The sequence below is a fragment of the Zootoca vivipara genome, chromosome 3 (assembly GCF_963506605.1).
Source record: "Zootoca vivipara chromosome 3, rZooViv1.1, whole genome shotgun sequence".
Lineage (NCBI taxonomy): Eukaryota > Metazoa > Chordata > Lepidosauria > Squamata > Lacertidae > Zootoca > Zootoca vivipara.
In genome coordinates, this window is record NC_083278.1 from 27,161,618 (window position 1) to 27,179,056 (window position 17,439).

The 17,439-nt window shown below is 43.2% G+C and overlaps 1 protein-coding gene across 1 annotated transcript; it reads left to right on the top strand.

Annotated features, from left to right (window-relative positions):
• The first annotated feature begins 3,866 nt into the window (after positions 1-3,866).
• Positions 3,867-13,947, top strand: RRM2 (ribonucleotide reductase regulatory subunit M2). Its single transcript, XM_035109861.2, has 10 exons — positions 3,867-4,155; positions 4,648-4,725; positions 6,401-6,559; positions 6,701-6,817; positions 10,082-10,215; positions 10,654-10,748; positions 10,849-10,982; positions 11,693-11,797; positions 11,935-12,048; positions 13,138-13,947. Exons 1-10 carry the CDS (start codon positions 4,045-4,047, stop codon positions 13,288-13,290), a joined length of 1,200 nt encoding a protein of 399 aa, XP_034965752.1. The 5' UTR covers positions 3,867-4,044; the 3' UTR covers positions 13,291-13,947.
• The last annotated feature ends 3,492 nt before the right edge of the window (positions 13,948-17,439 follow it).

Below are 17,439 nucleotides of genomic sequence, written 5' to 3' on the forward strand. Positions count from 1 at the left end.
ATCAGTCTTTCCCCAATCCGTTTGATGAATAGAAAACTGAGATTAGCAACATGTACTAAGCGCTAATCCCCACAGAAAAACAATGCTAATTTCTGAATAAACACGCATAGAAACTGTGCTGCAAATTACATTTGTGGTCTAAGGCTTGGGGCAGCAGGGGAGAGGTAGGTTCCAGATGTAAAACATTGGGAGCAGGATAAGCCATTTCCATCCAAATACTTACTGTCTTTAGAAATGGGCTCCTTGCTGATAGAAATTAACCTTGCTTTGCAATTGGATTCTTTCCAGCTCTGCCAAGGCAGCAGATGACAGCAAGAGAGGCCTTTCTGAAGCTGGAGTTTACTTTTAATCACAGCCTGCACATATGTTGAATGTTGGCAGGCTTCCTCGTGGAGCAGCCTGCTTGTGACAGGCAAAGCTGAATAGCAGGAGGTGATCAGAACACACAAGAAGCTTCTTGTCTGTTCCCGGGAGGCGCACAGAAATAGCTTCCTGTTAACTGAACCAAGGAATCACAGGTGGGGGCGAGTGCGGGTGGGGAAAGCCTATTAGAGGGATGTGCCAACATGCAGCACAGTCCTGGGCGATCGAGATCTGCAATTCATTGACCACTGTGTTGTACTATGGGCTCCAGGATTGTGGCAGACAATCTCAAGATTCTCCTGCTGAGCTCAAGGGTGGGGAAGCTGTGGCCCTGCAGATGTTGTTGGACTACAACTCCCACCACCCCTGACCTTTGGCCATGCTGGCCGGGGCTGATGGGAGCTGGGGACTGAGAACATGTAGAGGAGCAACAGCTCTGCACCCCCAGCTATAGGCAACATACAAAATGGAGGTGGGTTGAGCGTCCTGGCCAAATTTGAACTTGAAATATATATTGTTGAAGACAAAGGGAGAGAGACCCTTCTTGTTTTTTTCCTTTAGGATACCTGGTTTTGCACCGGAACTAAGCCAACTGTGCAATACCTATCCCCATTATGTCCCTATGGCAGTGTTTGAAATTGACCAGGTGCATTTTGCAACTGGCTATTGGCCACTTGTGACCAAGTGAAGATGCCCAGGCACCAGGATGGCATCTGATGTCTCAACCATCTGGAGCTGCATGCCTGGGGACCCTTGGATCTTGACTGTTTTCACACACTATCAGCACATCCTGTAGAATTCTATCCATCTGCACAATCAGAATGAATTTCAGGAACCAAAAAAGTTGTATTGAAAAACATGACTTTTGAGCCTTCTTGCCCCAAAATGGCAACTCGACATTCTGTTTTGGCGACTATAACCCTGGTTTAAGGAGCAATTTGGTGCCAAGCTTATATATCTGAGTTTCTAACACTGCCCAAGGGTGGGGAGAGATGTTGAGGTGCAGGGCCAACCAAAAACATTTTGTTTTCTGATGTAATGGACCATCCTACCATTCTGTGTGCAGAAGCCAACCAGAGTAGTAACAGATGGTTACTTCAGCTTCGGCAGCTGTAGCCACAGGGCATCTTCTACTGCACCAGAGGACAGGAAGCTAGCTTAAGGGGGTGCAGGACATGTTCATAGGAGGGGACCAATGGGGCACTGCTCTGGGCAAGCTCCCACCTTGCCTACCTTGCTTCATACAACCAGCCCGAGAGGTTGGCCTTGGCAGTCAGCTCCCTCAACCTTAGTCCAAGTTTTACCCTTCTAGAACTAGCGAGAGGATGGGGACAAAGCTAGAACGGGTTGGTTCTGCCTGCCATTGGCTCTGGCTCCATCTACTGTTGGCCTCCATGCATTGCATCCGCTGCCAGCCATGACCGTGTGGCACCAACCACTCTGCCCTCCATCACCTTGCTTCCCAACCCCCTCAAGCATTTGCCCCTGAGGCAGCTACCTCCTTCTACCTCATGGGATTGCCAATCCCATAAAGCAAACGTTTCCTGGAGAAAAACTCCTTCAATCCTGCCAAGCACGTGAGCAACAATTACCAATTTCTCACATGCCAGAAATGGATTGTTTTGGAGAGGCCCCCAAACCGCCACCATTTCAAGGTTGAGGTTTCGTGGAGGTTTTGAACTGACAGACAGCCCAGCTCCAAACCAGAAAAGGGAAAAGCTGACGCTATATCCCAATAGAAATAAGCACTGGGTTACACAAGGGTTTTGTGCTATATTTCCGATGACTGCAGTGCGCCATGTGCCAATGGCAGAAGCCTATGATTCTCAGAGGCTAACTATGGACAAATGGTGAATACATTGGCACAGAAAGCAGAATGAATTGCAGTGACTGAATATCCAAATTCTTAAAAAAGCCTCATTAGGATGTGGATAAAACTTTAGCTAAGCTGTTTGTCTCTGATGCTAACTGAATGCATGACCTAGAACAGGGAGAAGGCTGAGGGCCATATGGCCCAGTGGGCAGAAGATGCATCCTCAAAACTGTGGCAACTTCTTCATTCCTCCTGAGAACACTACAGTAGTAGATAATAAAACACCTGATCCAAGAGACATCTGTTGCCTGTCACTGAGAAGCCAAGTATTATTTCTCTATGTGTTTTACATTGCCCTCATCATATCTCATCTTGACCACTTCATTTTTCAAAGAATCATAAAACTGTAGAGACATCTAGTCCAACCCCTTGCAGTGCAGGAATCCTACCTACAGCCATCCCTGGGTGGGCTCAAACCATTAACCTTCTGCCTAACTGGCAGAAGCAACGCCCCCTTATGGCCTTTTGCTGTCTCACCTTTGTCTACTCACATCCATCCAGTACTTTGAGTGCCAAGTCATTCTCTTGTCATTCTGACAATGCGACTCTCTGCCTTAAATCTCTTTGTTAGTTTCCCATCCGCTCCTGGATTCTTGTCCTCCCCTTCGAAAGCTACCATGGCCTTGCTCCTGTTTATGTCTCTACACTTACTTAATGACAGCATAATCCACTCCTTTCTCCCAGAACTTAGTAAGAATAGGACATTGCAAAAACATGTTTGTTAAAAAAGCATTAGCTTTCCTACATCTCTAACAAAATGCTGTCTTAGAAAATCCTTTTCTTTACAAACGTAGTGGAGTCCAATGAATGCTAAATATTATTTTCTGTTGTGTAAACTGTAATTTAAGGTACACAGACACCATTGCTATGGACGTTAAAACACCCACTCTCCCATTGTCTAGGCAGTACTGTATAGGAAACTCCAATTATTTATTTCATTCAGTTCTTAAAAGCGGCATATCAAATTGATTTATTTATAACAAATATCTATATAGAATAATCAGGGCTTCTTTTTTAGTTTTTAAGAAATTTATTCAGAAGCTGAAGATCTATCTTCCAAACATACCTGCAAACGTACCCTAAGAGCATTTACTCAAAGGTAATAACACTGAGCCACAGAACAGTAAGTATTTGAGAGGCTGCAGCTGGCCATATGAAATAATAGTAATAATAATAATAATAATAATAACAACCAATAATAGTAAAGATTAATTATTAATAAATATATATAGTAGTAGTACTAGTAGTAACAACAACAACAATAACAACAACAACAATAATTTACTGTGCTTCCAATATTAGGAAATCATTTACTAACGGAGAGGAAGAAAGAGGAACAAAAAAAATGAAAGAGAAAAGCTCCACGTGATCAGTTTTCTCTAGCCAATTGGAAACGCCGCAGGTTGACAGGCAGTTCCGGCAGGGTCAGACGAACAACTGTTTAAAGGGCGCGGCCCTTTCAGCCAATGGGAGGAAAAGGAGGGAGTAGAGGAAAAGGAACGGCATCGCTACTGGTTCCCGCGTTCGGCAGCTCTTTGGAAGGGCAGCCAATGGAAGGGCAGAGCGGGCGGAACGCCGCAGCAGCTTCCCGCGGTTTCTTGGCCACAGTTTAATTCGATTGCAGGCGCCAGAAGCGGGGGAGGGCGAAGGTTCCGTCCTGTGATTGGGCGGCCGGGCGTTCTGGCGCCAAGTTCGAAGCGCATATAAAGCAGCAACCGGGCCGGGGCCTCCTTCCCACTGCCATCCGCACCCAGCGTCGTGAAGGGTTCCTGCCGCCGCCTCGCTCGCTTTTCTCTCTCGCCGTGGCCATGATCTCCTCCGCCCCCCGTAGCCCGCTCTCGGCTCGCAACGAGCAGCAGCGCCTCAATTCGCGACTGCCGCCGCTGAAGGATTTGGCGCTGAAGGACAAGGAGAATACGGTGGGTTGAGAAGGGGGAACCAGGAGCCCGTCGGCGGGGCAGGGGAAGGGAGCAGCTGGGGAAGAAGGGCTTATTTCCCTTCCCGCGCAGTCCAAGCACCTTCCCTTAACTTGATTAATGCGCCCAGGACAACCAAGGCCCTTTTTGGGGTGGAGTGGGGGAGGGTGAGCCGATCCCCCTCGTTATCCTTATGCCTCTTAATTAGTCCTCGGAGCTGCCTTGCAGCATAAAAGTCCATGACGAGTTGTCAAAACGCAAGGTACCCCCCCCCCCCCAACATAAAATCAGAAGTGTAATGCAGGAATCTCAACTACCGGGTAGATCACCCTGACAGATAGATGGCAGAAGTCTTGGAGGTCTTCTTCATCCTGGCGCTTCCTTTAGTTACTTCATTAAAATAAAATAGAAAGCGACCTCCCTCTGCTCCGCCTTCCCACCCCAAAAAGTGCGCTGTTTTAATCGGTCTTTTGTGTCCTTCTTGGGGTCTTGCAGCCTCCGTCCCTCAGCGCTACCCGGGTCCTGGCGTCCAAAACGGCGCGGAAGATATTTCAAGAGCCCGGCGGTGAAGCGGTGAGTTCCATCTTGGGGGTCAAGGCGGAGGAGGAAAGCTGACTGGTGGAGGAGGGGGGGAGCCTTTTATGGGGGGAGGTGTTAAAATCAGGGGGGCGCTTGATCTCGGGGGTCGTTTTGTGGCGAGGAGGCTTCTGTTCCCGCCGTCGTGAGAGTTGAAAGGGGGCGCTGCTTAGCCTCCCCGACTGAGCATTTGGCGCCAAATGCTCGAATTATACAAAGGAGCAGGAAGCCCCGACCCCCCCCCCAAGGAAAGGGTGGGGCAGGGTTATGGGGCGGGGGTTGACGCATTAGTAGCCTCTGGTTGCTATAACCGACATCTTCTCCTAGGTGAAGTCCTCTGCCCAAGGATTCAGCCGTTAGCTTTAAGACTTAGATTATCTGACTTTCTACTTTCTTGTTATTAATTAGGTTTGCCTGCTTACCTTCTGTGACTGCTTCTAAGTGCTTCATAAACGTAAAACAAATGCATGATTAAGACACAGCAAAGGAAGCAATTCTAACATTTGCTAAAGCAAGCCCGCTGTAAACAATAATTAAAAAGGGAATTTTAAAAGTTGGATCAAGAAGATCAAGTTCAGGGGAATGCATGGCTGAATGAACCTGTCTTTAAGCACGGACAGAATGCCAGTGTGGGTGGGTTATGTCCTTAAGTCTCAGAGAGATCTGAGCACACAAAGTATAAGGGCATCCAAATTACCATTATATATTGGCTGTCCAATTATAATTTTCACTCTTAAATAATTAAGTCTAGTCTGTTCTCCCTCCAGCCCCTCTGCTTTGCCCATTGCTTTTGTTTCTATTTTTTTTGTCAAAATTTTACCTGGGTTTAAATCAAATGTCTCTCTTTGTGTCTCACTCCTTGGTAATAATCCAGCCCACACTTAACTGTGTTATACATTTTACCTCATATCTGTAAAGTTCCTAATGTAAATCAAGTTCCACTCCAGAGCTCCCTTGTCATTGTTTTAATTCAGTCTTATTTCATTCATTTTAAAGCCCATGGCCTAACAACAACAACAACATTCTTTGCATGCTGCCCATCTTGACTGGGTTGCCCCAGCCACTATGGACAGCTCCTAACAGAATATTAAAAGCATGATAAAACATTAAAAAATTCGCTAAGCAGGGCTGCCTCCAGATGTCTTCTAAAAGCCAAATAGTTGACATCTGACAATAGTTTTAAGCTTTCCATCACTTACCCTGCCCATGTGGTAAGTCAGCTTTTCTGTGTCTACATTTTTGTGTGGAACCCTAGACCAAGGTGAGGGGAGCACCTGCAAAGCCCTTTTTTCCAGATCATCCACCTACCTTAATATACAATATCAGATGTGGAGCAGGGAGAGAAGCGGCTTCCGATGAATCATTGGGAACCTTGCAGTGTGTTCTAAGTTGTTCCTTGGCAAGTGAAGTTTGCTGTTGGCAGCAATCAGATGATTGGCAGTGAAAGCAAGCCCATTGGGACCAACCACACTATGGAGATCCTGCTGGGGAACTCTAGTGCCCCTGGTTCTTGGGCTCAGTGGTTACAGTGAGCCCCAAAACAACTTGTTGCAAACACAAAGTCGAGGTGGAATTTCCTTGTTACTCCTTTTTCAATTCCAGAAAGGAGAGATTTGGTGCTTGCATTCATGTATTCTAGGAATGGGGTGATTTATTACATTTGTGACTTTAGGATGCACCTAAAGGAGTGACACAGCTGCCTTCAAACAGTGTACAAGATGAACCTCTGCTTCGGGAAAATCCCAACCGGTTCGTCATCTTTCCCATTCAGTACCATGACATTTGGAGAATGTACAAGAAAGCAGAAGCATCCTTTTGGACGGCTGAAGAGGTGAGAGGCTTGTGTTTCCTCCTAGGTTTGAGTGGATGCAGGCATGATAGCAGACAGAGGTACATTGCAGTCATCCTCTAGGCATACTTCAGATTCTCCCTTAACATTACTGCATTTTCATTGGCTGCTTTGTATATTTAGGTGGACCTCTCCAAAGATCTCCGGCACTGGGAATCCTTGAAGCCTGAAGAGAAATATTTCATTTCACACATCTTGGCGTTCTTTGCTGCAAGTGATGGCATTGTCAATGAAAATTTGGTAAGTATTTGGGTTCCATAGTAACTTAAATGTACCATCTTCATGTTTCCTCTTATCCAGTGGTTCCCAACAGGTGGTCCGGGGACCCCCAGGGGTCTGCGAGCTATGCCAGAGGGGTCCGCAAGATGCTATTAGAATAAAAAATATATTAAATATATTTCGCATGGTAACAATTTTTTTGTTTTGGCCGCTTCCTGCATGAGCATAGTCTAGCGCAAAACTAGAATTAGATAGAGGCAGTAGTTCTGCTGTATGCCGTTAGGTGGCGCTTTACAAACACTACTGTTTTGCAAAGAGGCAGCGCACGCATTCTACTAATGCTTACCTCCCCAAGATGCTTTGCGCGCGTCGGCTTCATTTGTGCGCTACTGCGCAGGTACCCTGTCTTCTCCATTCCCCTCCCTCCTCCCTGGCGCGCGCTGCCTCTTTGCAAAACAGTAGTGTTTGTAAACAAAGCGTTGTTTTTCGCGGAAGCTACAGTTCGCATAGTTAAAAATGGACCGTTGGTTAAAAAGTGGTTCATCTCATTAAGAACTGAAAATTAAAACTAACTGTATACTGATGGAGTACTCTGTTGTAACTGTAAAAAACATATAAATATAAAATATAAAAAGACTCTTAATTTGGCTCTCACTTTTTAATTTTAGGATTAGGAATTAATGGGGGTCCTTGTCACAATAGCGGCTCGATGAGGGGTCCTCGAGAAAATTTTGTTGGGAACCCCTGCTCTTATCCAAGCTACATATAGAGCAGGGGTGGACAACTCCCATGAGTCTGTGATCTACTCACCACAGTGATCTACCCCTGTTTTTTAGGGATTCAGGTCAAAGTTGAGCTTGTTTTAGGGAGGAAAAAGGCCTGTTTTTTAGGGGTACAGGACAAAAATGTTGAGCTCGTTTTTAAGGGAGCCAAAGTTGTTCAGCTTCTTTGGAGGGAAGCCACTGATCTACCTGTGATCTACCACAGAAAACCAGCGATCTACCGGTAGATCACGATCTATCTGTTGGACGTGCCTGATATACTGGTAGAAACTACCCATATATTATCCATAACATCCACATTGGAGAAGTGAGCATGTCATTGAGTCTGGTTTAAATAATAGTTTAGAATAGCAATTAGCATTGCAACACCAAAAAGTGTCTTAACTTCTAAGGCTAATAATTTTATTTAGATTGCAAGCACATCTTAAATTATAGTCTCACTTACCTCTAAATGTGATCTTTGGAGTCAATCCTCAAGTCATAGCCATGTGTGCACCCCCTTTCACAACTGCACATTAAGCAAGTGATGTGGAACAACACCCATGGGTTCAAGTTGACTTTCTCCTGCACCAGCACAGTGTTTCATTCTGTCACAAGATTTTTCTTGGGCTTTTAGGTGTCCATTCTTAAATTCAAACACTTTCTTAGAACGAGGATTGAGAAATTATCAAGTTAATGTCATCTTTAGCAATCAGGAAGATACCTTCACAAGGTGAAGCATGAAACTAAAGAAAAATTCTATCCAGCGCTTCCAAATCTGGAAATGAAGCTCATCTAAATCTCTGGAAATCAATGATTAATAACAGTGAATTATAAGGGGATGCAATTTAGAAAGTTCTAATCTTTTTCTGGCACACAAAGAAGCTTTCAATAACGTGTTCTAATGCAAATAAAGCATTTGTTATGAATTAATTTCTTTCCTACACCGAGTAACAAAGAGATTATTTGCTTAGCATGTTACTTCTACTGAATCTGCTTCAAGCTTTATTTGCTGCTGTTTCTGTGCCTTCAGAGAGGAACATATTAAGTAGTAGTAGTAGTAGTAGTACCCCACCCATCTAACTGGGCTGCCCTATCCTCTTGCCAATTTCATCTGAATATTTTATAGCTTATCTGGACTTAGAAATAACATGGAACTTCAGCTCTCGCTAAGAGATCTGGGATAACTGAAGTGGATGAAAATTTCCCATAAATATTCAAACTGTCAGGAGGTAGCTGCCCACAGAATACCTGCTTAAGACAGAGTTCTGCTTTGTTTAGAAATATGGGCAGAATTTGGGTACATTTGTCTCTGGCAGATAGGCACCCCTTTTCTCTAATTACCAGGCTCTAGCCGCTATGACTCACCTTTGCTTTTTGGGAATTGGTCCAAATGCATGTGGAATCTTTGTGCCGTCATACACTTGTCATAGCCGTGTAAGAAAATGTGGTAGAGAGCTTAAGCTGACCATTAGATATCTGCAACATCAAATGATAGCTTGCATGTGTGAATGAGCCTTCATGGATATAGCACTAGATAAATCCTTCTGATGCAGTGCTTTTCAATGGAGTTGGCTGATATATTAAGTTGTCAGACATCAAGTATAGAAAAGCAAAGTGATCACATTGTGAATAAATCCCAGAATGGCATATATACACACACATTCATTTCTTGAATCAAACCTGGTTAAAACTCTCGTAGAGTTAGTGCGGACAGAAATGTGGTAAAGAAGTTGTTTGGTACATTAAGCAAGAAAACTGGTGAGAGTACCTTTCTATTGAATGAGTTTAGGGCTTCTCAGAAGTCTTCATTAGGCAAATGGAATATGTTTTTCATATTTCATGTTTCAAAACTTGAGGTGGCATGGCTATTGGGGCGGATCTACACACAAAAACCCACTATAAATAAGTCAGAAATTAGATCATTATAACAAAAGAAAAAACCCTATGGAAAATTGTGTAGAAAAGTTCTTTGCTCTCTGGCGCCATCTGGTGCTGCACTTTTATAACGCATTCAAATCATTGTTTCTTTTACTAATGTAGCTGAGTACCAGGTTTCTTCTTGTCCAAAGGGAAATAGTTATGGAAAGAGTATTGAAAATCCAAGTCAAACAATATGTAATAGTGTCCTTCTCACACTATTTTTCAACAAGGGTATGTCAATTGCCTTTCAGTAGGTCAGAATTTGGGTGCATTGAGTTTTTGCTGTTTTAAAAGCTTGAATGAAAATAGTTTCCTGATACTCCTAATACCTCTGCTAGATCTTGAAAAATCTTAAGACTAGGTAATACCCTAAATTTCCATTCCCAAAAAAGTTATACTACCTTATATCCTATCTGGGCTCCCCCCCCCCCCGCTGTAATATTCCACTTGCAGAGATGTTTTTGAATCATGCTATCTCATTACTTGACTTGCATAATCTGGCAGCTGTCAGACATACCTTGCCATCAGCTTTTGCTGGTGGAGTGTCTTTTTTCCAAAAGAAGTAACATTTATAACTTAAATGATATGTTGTATCCTCTAGGTGGAGCGATTCAGCCAAGAAGTGCAGATCACAGAAGCTCGCTGTTTCTATGGCTTCCAGATTGCCATGGAAAACATCCATTCAGAAATGTATAGTTTACTTATTGATACTTATATCAAAGACCCCAAAGAGAGGTTAGTGCTGTTTTGAGACAAATATTTTCTTATTCTATAGCGATTTTTAAAAAATTAATGAATATGCATAAATATTTTAAATATTAAAATGCTTCAAAGCCTAGGTCGGGTTTCTTTTTATAAAAAAAGTTCAAGCTTTTAAAACTTACTAGCATTGTAGGAGGACACTTGATTCTCTTATAAAACGTGCAAAAAAAAAAAAAAAGTCCTACCTATTCAACATAGGTATTTTTCACTGCAGTAGAGACTGTAAAACAGCATGAGCTTTTGCGGTATAGTTTGTATTGATTTCTTTTAGTTAGGACGCTTTCTCTTAATTCATGCGTTCTAATCCTTGCTAATTTCTGGTCTCTTCATTTATCAGCCTAAGGGAGGGTGGGATACAAATTTCTCGTTACAACAGATTGTACACTTAGTTGTGTTATTGTATCATTTTAGGGAATTTCTGTTCAATGCAGTTGAAACCTTGCCTTGTGTTAAAAAGAAAGCCGATTGGGCCATGCGCTGGATTGGGGACAAACAGGCAGCATTCGGTGAGTGTAGCACGCAGTTCTCCCTTCTGGCACATCGGTCCTTTTCCAGCGCTGGACAAGTTTCATTACCCAAATCAACAATGGGCTTTTCTCCCAACAGGAGAACGAGTTGTAGCCTTTGCTGCGGTGGAAGGCATATTCTTCTCTGGCTCTTTTGCATCTATATTTTGGCTGAAGAAACGAGGGTTGATGCCTGGGCTCACTTTCTCTAATGAACTGATCAGCAGAGACGAGGTAAGGCTTCGCACTTCCTGTTTAACTAATCAAACTATTTTGTTCCTGCTCTCTCAGATGCTTAAAAGGCATAACACAAAAGGAAAGGGGATTGGGAGGGAGGAGGAAAAAGAAAGCAAATGTGGCAACTAGTTCTTAGTTTAAGAATTGTTAAATGTTTTCTGTATGGCAGGCAGAGAGGGAAGAATGCTCCCTGCAGCTGCTGCTCCTTTGGCTGATGGACAGAACCGGGGAGGGGGGGGTCTTCCTGGGAGTCTTAACTTCCCAGCGGCCCTTGGACCCCTGGTATGGCAAAAGCTGGGATGTTAACCCTTCAGCTCTGTAGCCCCAGGGCAAATTGTAGGCACTGTGCCTGTTCTTTCTGGCAGCCCCCTCCCCAGGAAATTCATTTAAATGTTTCACAGTATCTAATGATTATTGATGACTTGAGCACATAACTTCTACCTAAAGGTTAATTCTGCTGGATGGAGGAATGTTTGAGAGGAAAGCTCACTGAGAATGAAAATGAATTTAATTTGCATTGCTGGTAGCCAAGGAAAACTGAAGATCGACCAAAGTATTGTTCATATGGAATCTATGAAGAAATCTTATTACCTGTTGTTACAGCCACTCTACTGTTTCAGGCTTTTCAGGTTTGCTGATCATACAGAGGAAAACTGCACCCCCCCAAGCAGTTCTCTGAAATATCTCAATTATATTTTCCCCCCCAGGGCTTGCACTGCGATTTTGCTTGCCTAATGTTCAAGCACTTGGTACACAAACCATCTGAGGAAAGAGTGAAAGAGATCATCACTAATGCTGTCAGGATAGAACAGGTAATTGGAAAGTCTTTCTGGTGGTGGCAAAAAGTGCCTGCAGAAAAGGGTACGGAAAGCTTAAAAGTTAGCAGGGCATTAAATTGTCTAGATGGTGTAGGATTTGCATACTTACATACTTGTTCACTTAAATGCAGGAATTCTTGACGGAAGCACTGCCTGTGAAGCTAATTGGCATGAATTGCACTTTAATGAAGCAGTATATTGAATTCGTAGCAGACAGACTGATACTGGAACTAGGTTTTAACAAGGTAAGTTCTGTGCTATTTGCCTCTTAAGGAATGCACATTAAGCAACTGCTCTCTGGCTCATTAGTGAAAATTTGTGATTAAGAAACAGACTAATTCAGGGGTGCAGTTTATTTATTTCAATTTATATTCTGCCAAAATGCACTCAAGGTGAACATGCATTATAATGCTTTTTTTGTACACAAGTCATTTTGATTAACATTTTGAGGGGATGTTCCCTTTTACATATAACTGAACCTTCCATCCGTAACTTGTGGATTTCATGTTCTTAATGCTAAATCTGCTGGGTTCTTTTTGCAGTAACCCATTGTTATACTTGCACAGTCTTGCTTAATTTTTCTAGAGGCCCTGGGTATATTGATTTTTATATTTACAAAGCAAGGGTTCGTACTGGTAGAGGAGGTCCCTAAATGGTTAAGGCATAAATTTGCACTTGTTGAATAAAAAAAATCTTGGTCCAGAACTTCTTGCAGTGATTCCAGAAATCTACAGGTCCTAGGAGATCCACAAGACATTAGCCAGTTAAGCAATGATGGACTTGCCTTGCCCTGCTCTGCAGAGTAACTAACAGGCAGGTGAACATGTACCATTAAGGGTAAGATACAGGCAAATAAAAAATGGATACTTCCGTCAGAGAAAGCAGGAGAGAGCAGATGGGTCTTAAGAAATCACTTTAATTTTATAGAACTGAAATTCAGGTGGAAGACTTAAGATACAAGCTGTAGGATCTAAAGATGGTACAGAATGAACAGAAACCAGGATGCTATGGCCCAGGAGATAGGTGTAAAAGTACTGTATTTACTTGAGTCAAATGTGCCATCGAACCAATGCACACCTCAATTTTCAGAACCTTGAAACAAAACAAAAAAAGTATTTGCTGGCGAACGTAAATGTGCCATCGAGTCTATTGTGCACCTCAATTTTTGCAACGTAATTTGGCCAAAAAAAGGTGAGCATTAAATTCAAGTATATACAGTAGCTTGTTGGGGACTAGATGTTAACAAGGTTATTTGTATGATGTCCAGAATTTCCTGTCAGATTGTGTATCCTAGATAATAAGACCCATAAGCTGTCAATTTTATTTGTCTTCAGATATTTCAAGCTGAGAATCCATTTGACTTCATGGAGAATATCTCACTGGAGGGTAAAACTAACTTCTTTGAAAAGCGTGTGGGAGAATATCAGAGGATGGGGGTGATGTCGAAACCTACAGACAACTCTTTCACTCTGGATGCAGACTTCTAAATTGAACCCAAGACTGTTTTGGGGTTTGCTTGAAATAGCAGTCTGTCCAGCTGTCCTCAAAATTCTTGCTCTTGTAATGTGTGGTGGTACTTTAGAAAAGTTTGGGGATTTTGTTAGTTTGTTTCTGGTGCTGATAAATGTATTTGTACAATACATGGATCGCCTGATCATCAGAAATATCGGTGCTTGCTGGTCTGTTCCGTTATCTGGTCATAGGTCGCCAGTAGTTCCTCCATAGAAAAGCAAGTTATACGGGGTGCTGTATAGAAAATGGCAGTTTCATGGCCTCTTCTATGGGCTGTAGACAAGCTGCAGAAGCTACGTAACCACATTGCCTCTTAGCAGGTTTTAAGTCTTTATTTACTATTTTAATAATTTGTACATAAATCTGGCACTTTAATAATAAAGGTCTGGCCTAGCCAATTCCTTGAAAAGGCTGTGGTAACGTGTGAGTTTAGAATGAACTCTTTTTAGACTGCTTTTTATCTTCATTTCTGATTTACTTGCATGTAAATTAAATACCTGAAGTGCTGAAATGGAAATCTCTCGGATGTGTACGGCCTCCGATAAAAGTAGACTATGTATAGAAGTAAAAACTTGAATAAAGCTCCAGTTTTCAAACTGCTGGATCAAATACCGTTGAGTTGCCTTCTGAATGTGCACCTTTTTCTCTCTTCCACCCCCAGCTTTCCTTGCGGGCCTTCTAAAACCTGCTTTTGGTTGAGCCGCAATTGCTTCTAGCCCTGTTCTGAATGACCAGTGTTTTGGGATATAACTACAGTGGTACCTCGGGTTACAGACGCTTCAGGTTAAGACTCCGCTAAGCCAGAAATAGTACCTCGGGTTAAGAACTTTGCTTCAGGATGAGAACAGAAATCATGCGGTGGCAGCGGGAGGCCCCATTAGCTAAAGTACTTCAGGTTAAGAACGGACCTCCACAATGAATTAAGTTCTTAACCCGAGGTGCCATTGTAAAGGCCTACACTTCCTTCCCATTCAGGAGGGGGGATGGTGAGGTATTTCTGGCAATGACCTCAAATGTTTGTGAATGGCTGAATATGAACAACCGTTGAAGGCAAATGTGGGGGTGGGAAGAGTGGGCAGATAAGTAAATTGAGTTTGCTTTATTGAAGGGGAAAACCTTTATTACAGACTTATACAGACTGCTTCAGAATAAAGCCATTGAAGTGCTGTACAAGTCTAAAAGCAATGAAACACTCTAAAAACCTTAAAATCAGTCCAGCGAAATAAAAACCATCTGTATGCACCAAGAACGGAACAATATCCTCATATAAAGCTGATATTCCATAAATGTCTAGGATACGCCTCGGGGGGAGCCTTCCTTTAAAAAAAATTGAGTTCAGTAGGTGTTTGTTATTGTGGGAGGAGTGAAACACTGGGCACAAAATGAAGATTGCAAATAAACTCCATGTGCTCTTCATGTATGTAGGGTCCCTGCACTAGTCTGATGGAGTGGCTATGGGGAGCTTGCCATCTTGCCTGTACTGTCACCAGGTGAGTGGGTCCTATGTGCATCAATCACATCTGCTCCTCCCCATAGCCACTCTTCATCAGACTAGTACAGGGACCCTACATACATGTAGAGCACATGGAGCTTATTTGCAACCTTCGTTTTGTGCCCAATGGTTCAACATTTCCTGATATAAGCTGTGTTCCTAGCAGGGTGACCAGATGTGATGGGAAAAGTAGAAGAGGGGCTACTTGCTGTTGAAGGACAAGCTTCATCTGCAGAAACATTGTTCCTCTTCTACAAAGTTACTGAAGTCAGTTATTATTTGCATCCAGTCTACCTAGCTAAGCTGAGCAGCATTATGGATGGCACAGGCTGTTTGGTAGGGAAGTAGTTCCTAGCCAGCCTTCCTAGGCTAATAGACTTCTGGAACACGAGAGAGAGAGGGGGGGGGGCTATGTCTAGGGCTGCCCCATAGCCTGGTGGAGGACCTTCACAAACCTGGCGATGGCTCTCACCTTTGTTCCCATAGGACATCTACAGAGGTGGTCTGTGTATAAAGGAAAATGAGTGAGCCTTGAGAATCTATTCACCACCAATATATTGAAAGCTACAAACTACATATAAGATTAAGCAGCGGTTCAAAGGAATTTGGATTCAGTTCTTTATCAGGCTTCAACTCCAGTTCTACAAATACTCCAGGCTTAAGAAGCTGATTGTCTGAACTGTAATAATGCATCCTATTAGCATTGCTCAGTTATGGCTAACATCTGGCTCCCCACATGTTGCTGGACTCAAAACTCCCTCTTGCTCATGGTGGCCTGGGCTGATTGGATTATCAAACTACATCTCTCAACCACATCAGTAGGGAAGGCCTGATGAAGAATCTTACCCAAGTGTTTTTAAAGGTTTGGGGTTGCTTTTGATGCCCATTCTTCCAGCACAGGGAGGGGTGCATAAATGTGTAACTGTAGTATATTAATAGTTACAGGTTATATTAAATTTGCCAACCAAGAGGGGATTCCTCCATATAGGTGCATTTTAACCTATAATCTGAAGCTGCTGAGGAAGTGCAATACTAAAGATACCATCTAGAGTAGCCACTCAGAAATGTGCGATTTCTAAGAGATGGGTTTATGTTTGATTCCCCCCCCCCCACAACAATCAGATGGCAAAGAGCCAAATGGCAGAAATCTCCATTATGCCCAGCAGACCTCTACTAAAAGGGGGGGAAGAACCACGACATCTTGCATGCATCAAGGAGATTCACAGGTTTGTCTGAAGTCTTAACAATTTCCCTGTTTGATTTGCACAGGGAAAAGCTTTCCTTATGCTGCTTGTACCAGATTTCCATAAACCACAGCTATGGGTGCCTTTCCAAAATAGTAATGTTGTATAGCAGGTCATTGAGATTCTTTGTTCATGTACTAGTGGAGCTGGCAAGCATTCAAGCCACCTGCCTAACAATATTTCTTTAAAAAAAATAATCTTTATAGAAATGCTTTCCCTTGTCAAAATGAAAACTTGCATGATGGATAGGCAAGTCGTGTTCCATTTCTAGGGTAGGTTTTTAATCTTTACACATTTCGTATCTGATTTAGATATGCATTAGATCAGGCTTCCTCAAACTCTGCCCTCCAGATGTTTTTGGCCTACAACTCCCATGATCCCTAGCTAGCAGGACCCAGTGGTCAGGGATGATGGGAATTGTAGTCTCAAAACATCTGGAGGGCCGAGTTTGAGGAAGCCTGCATTAGATTGGCCTAGCTGTTCCAAACAGCTGCAAATGAAACATTTTAAGTGTGTTGCAAAGTGATATACAAATGTGACATTAGATGCCGGCAGTGAGCTATGGCAAATTCAATGTACCGTATTTTTCAAAACATTTTTTTAAAAAAGCATTTTCACAAGTGTGTAGATTCCACCCATGTATCTCCTCAGTGATAGATTCTGTATAACTGTACAGTATACAGGCAAGATTCCTTCTACGCCAGCAGAGCATTGCCCAAGGCTATGTTTGTTACAGTGCTACCTGTTTAAACGCATTGCGTTGGATCCGGACTTAGCTATACATCAAACAAATGAGATGCAAACATGAGTAACCCAAGTCCCATTTATTTCAATGGGCCTACTCTAAGCAAATGGGCAATTCCCATTTGGTTCTTCCTGCTGGGGCTTTTTGGACTGGGTAGAGGTGGTCCCTTGGCCCACCTCTTCCAGCTAAACCTGCCCCCCCCGGCACCTCTGCAACCGGAGTAAAGCGAGTCTCACTTTGTAGGTGTGGCTTCCCCCTGCACAGACAGTAAGAGTACCCTTCATGGCATGCCCACCAAGAGTGGACACCGATATACAAACATTTCCCAGTAGAGTCGTACCTTGGAAGTCGAATAGAATCCGTTCTGGAAGTTCATTTGACTTCCGAAACGTTCAGAAACCAAAGCGTGGCTTCCGATTGGCTGCAGGAAGCTCCTGCAGCCAATCGGAAGCCCTGTCGGACGTTCAGGTTCCAAAGAATGTTTGCAAAATGGAACACACACTTCCGCTTTTGTGGCGTTCGGGAGCCAAAACGTCTGAGTACCAAGGCGTTCGGGATCCAAGGTACGAGTGTACAAACAAAACCTTGGCAATGCAATAATTTTAATACCAGCAACATCTCTCAACCAGGAAAGCTTACAACC

What these genes read in the sequence shown, in the direction of transcription:
- RRM2 (XM_035109861.2), top strand. Translation starts at nt 4,045, where the DNA reads ATGATCTCCTCCGCCCCCCGTAGCCCGCTCTCGGCTCGCAACGAGCAG. An exon ending in AAGAGCCCGGCGGTGAAGCG is followed by an intron (nt 4,726 to 6,400) that starts GTGAGTTCCATC and finishes TTGTGACTTTAG; the next exon opens with GATGCACCTAAAGGAGTGAC. An exon ending in AACTGATCAGCAGAGACGAG is followed by an intron (nt 10,983 to 11,692) that starts GTAAGGCTTCGC and finishes TTTCCCCCCCAG; the next exon opens with GGCTTGCACTGCGATTTTGC.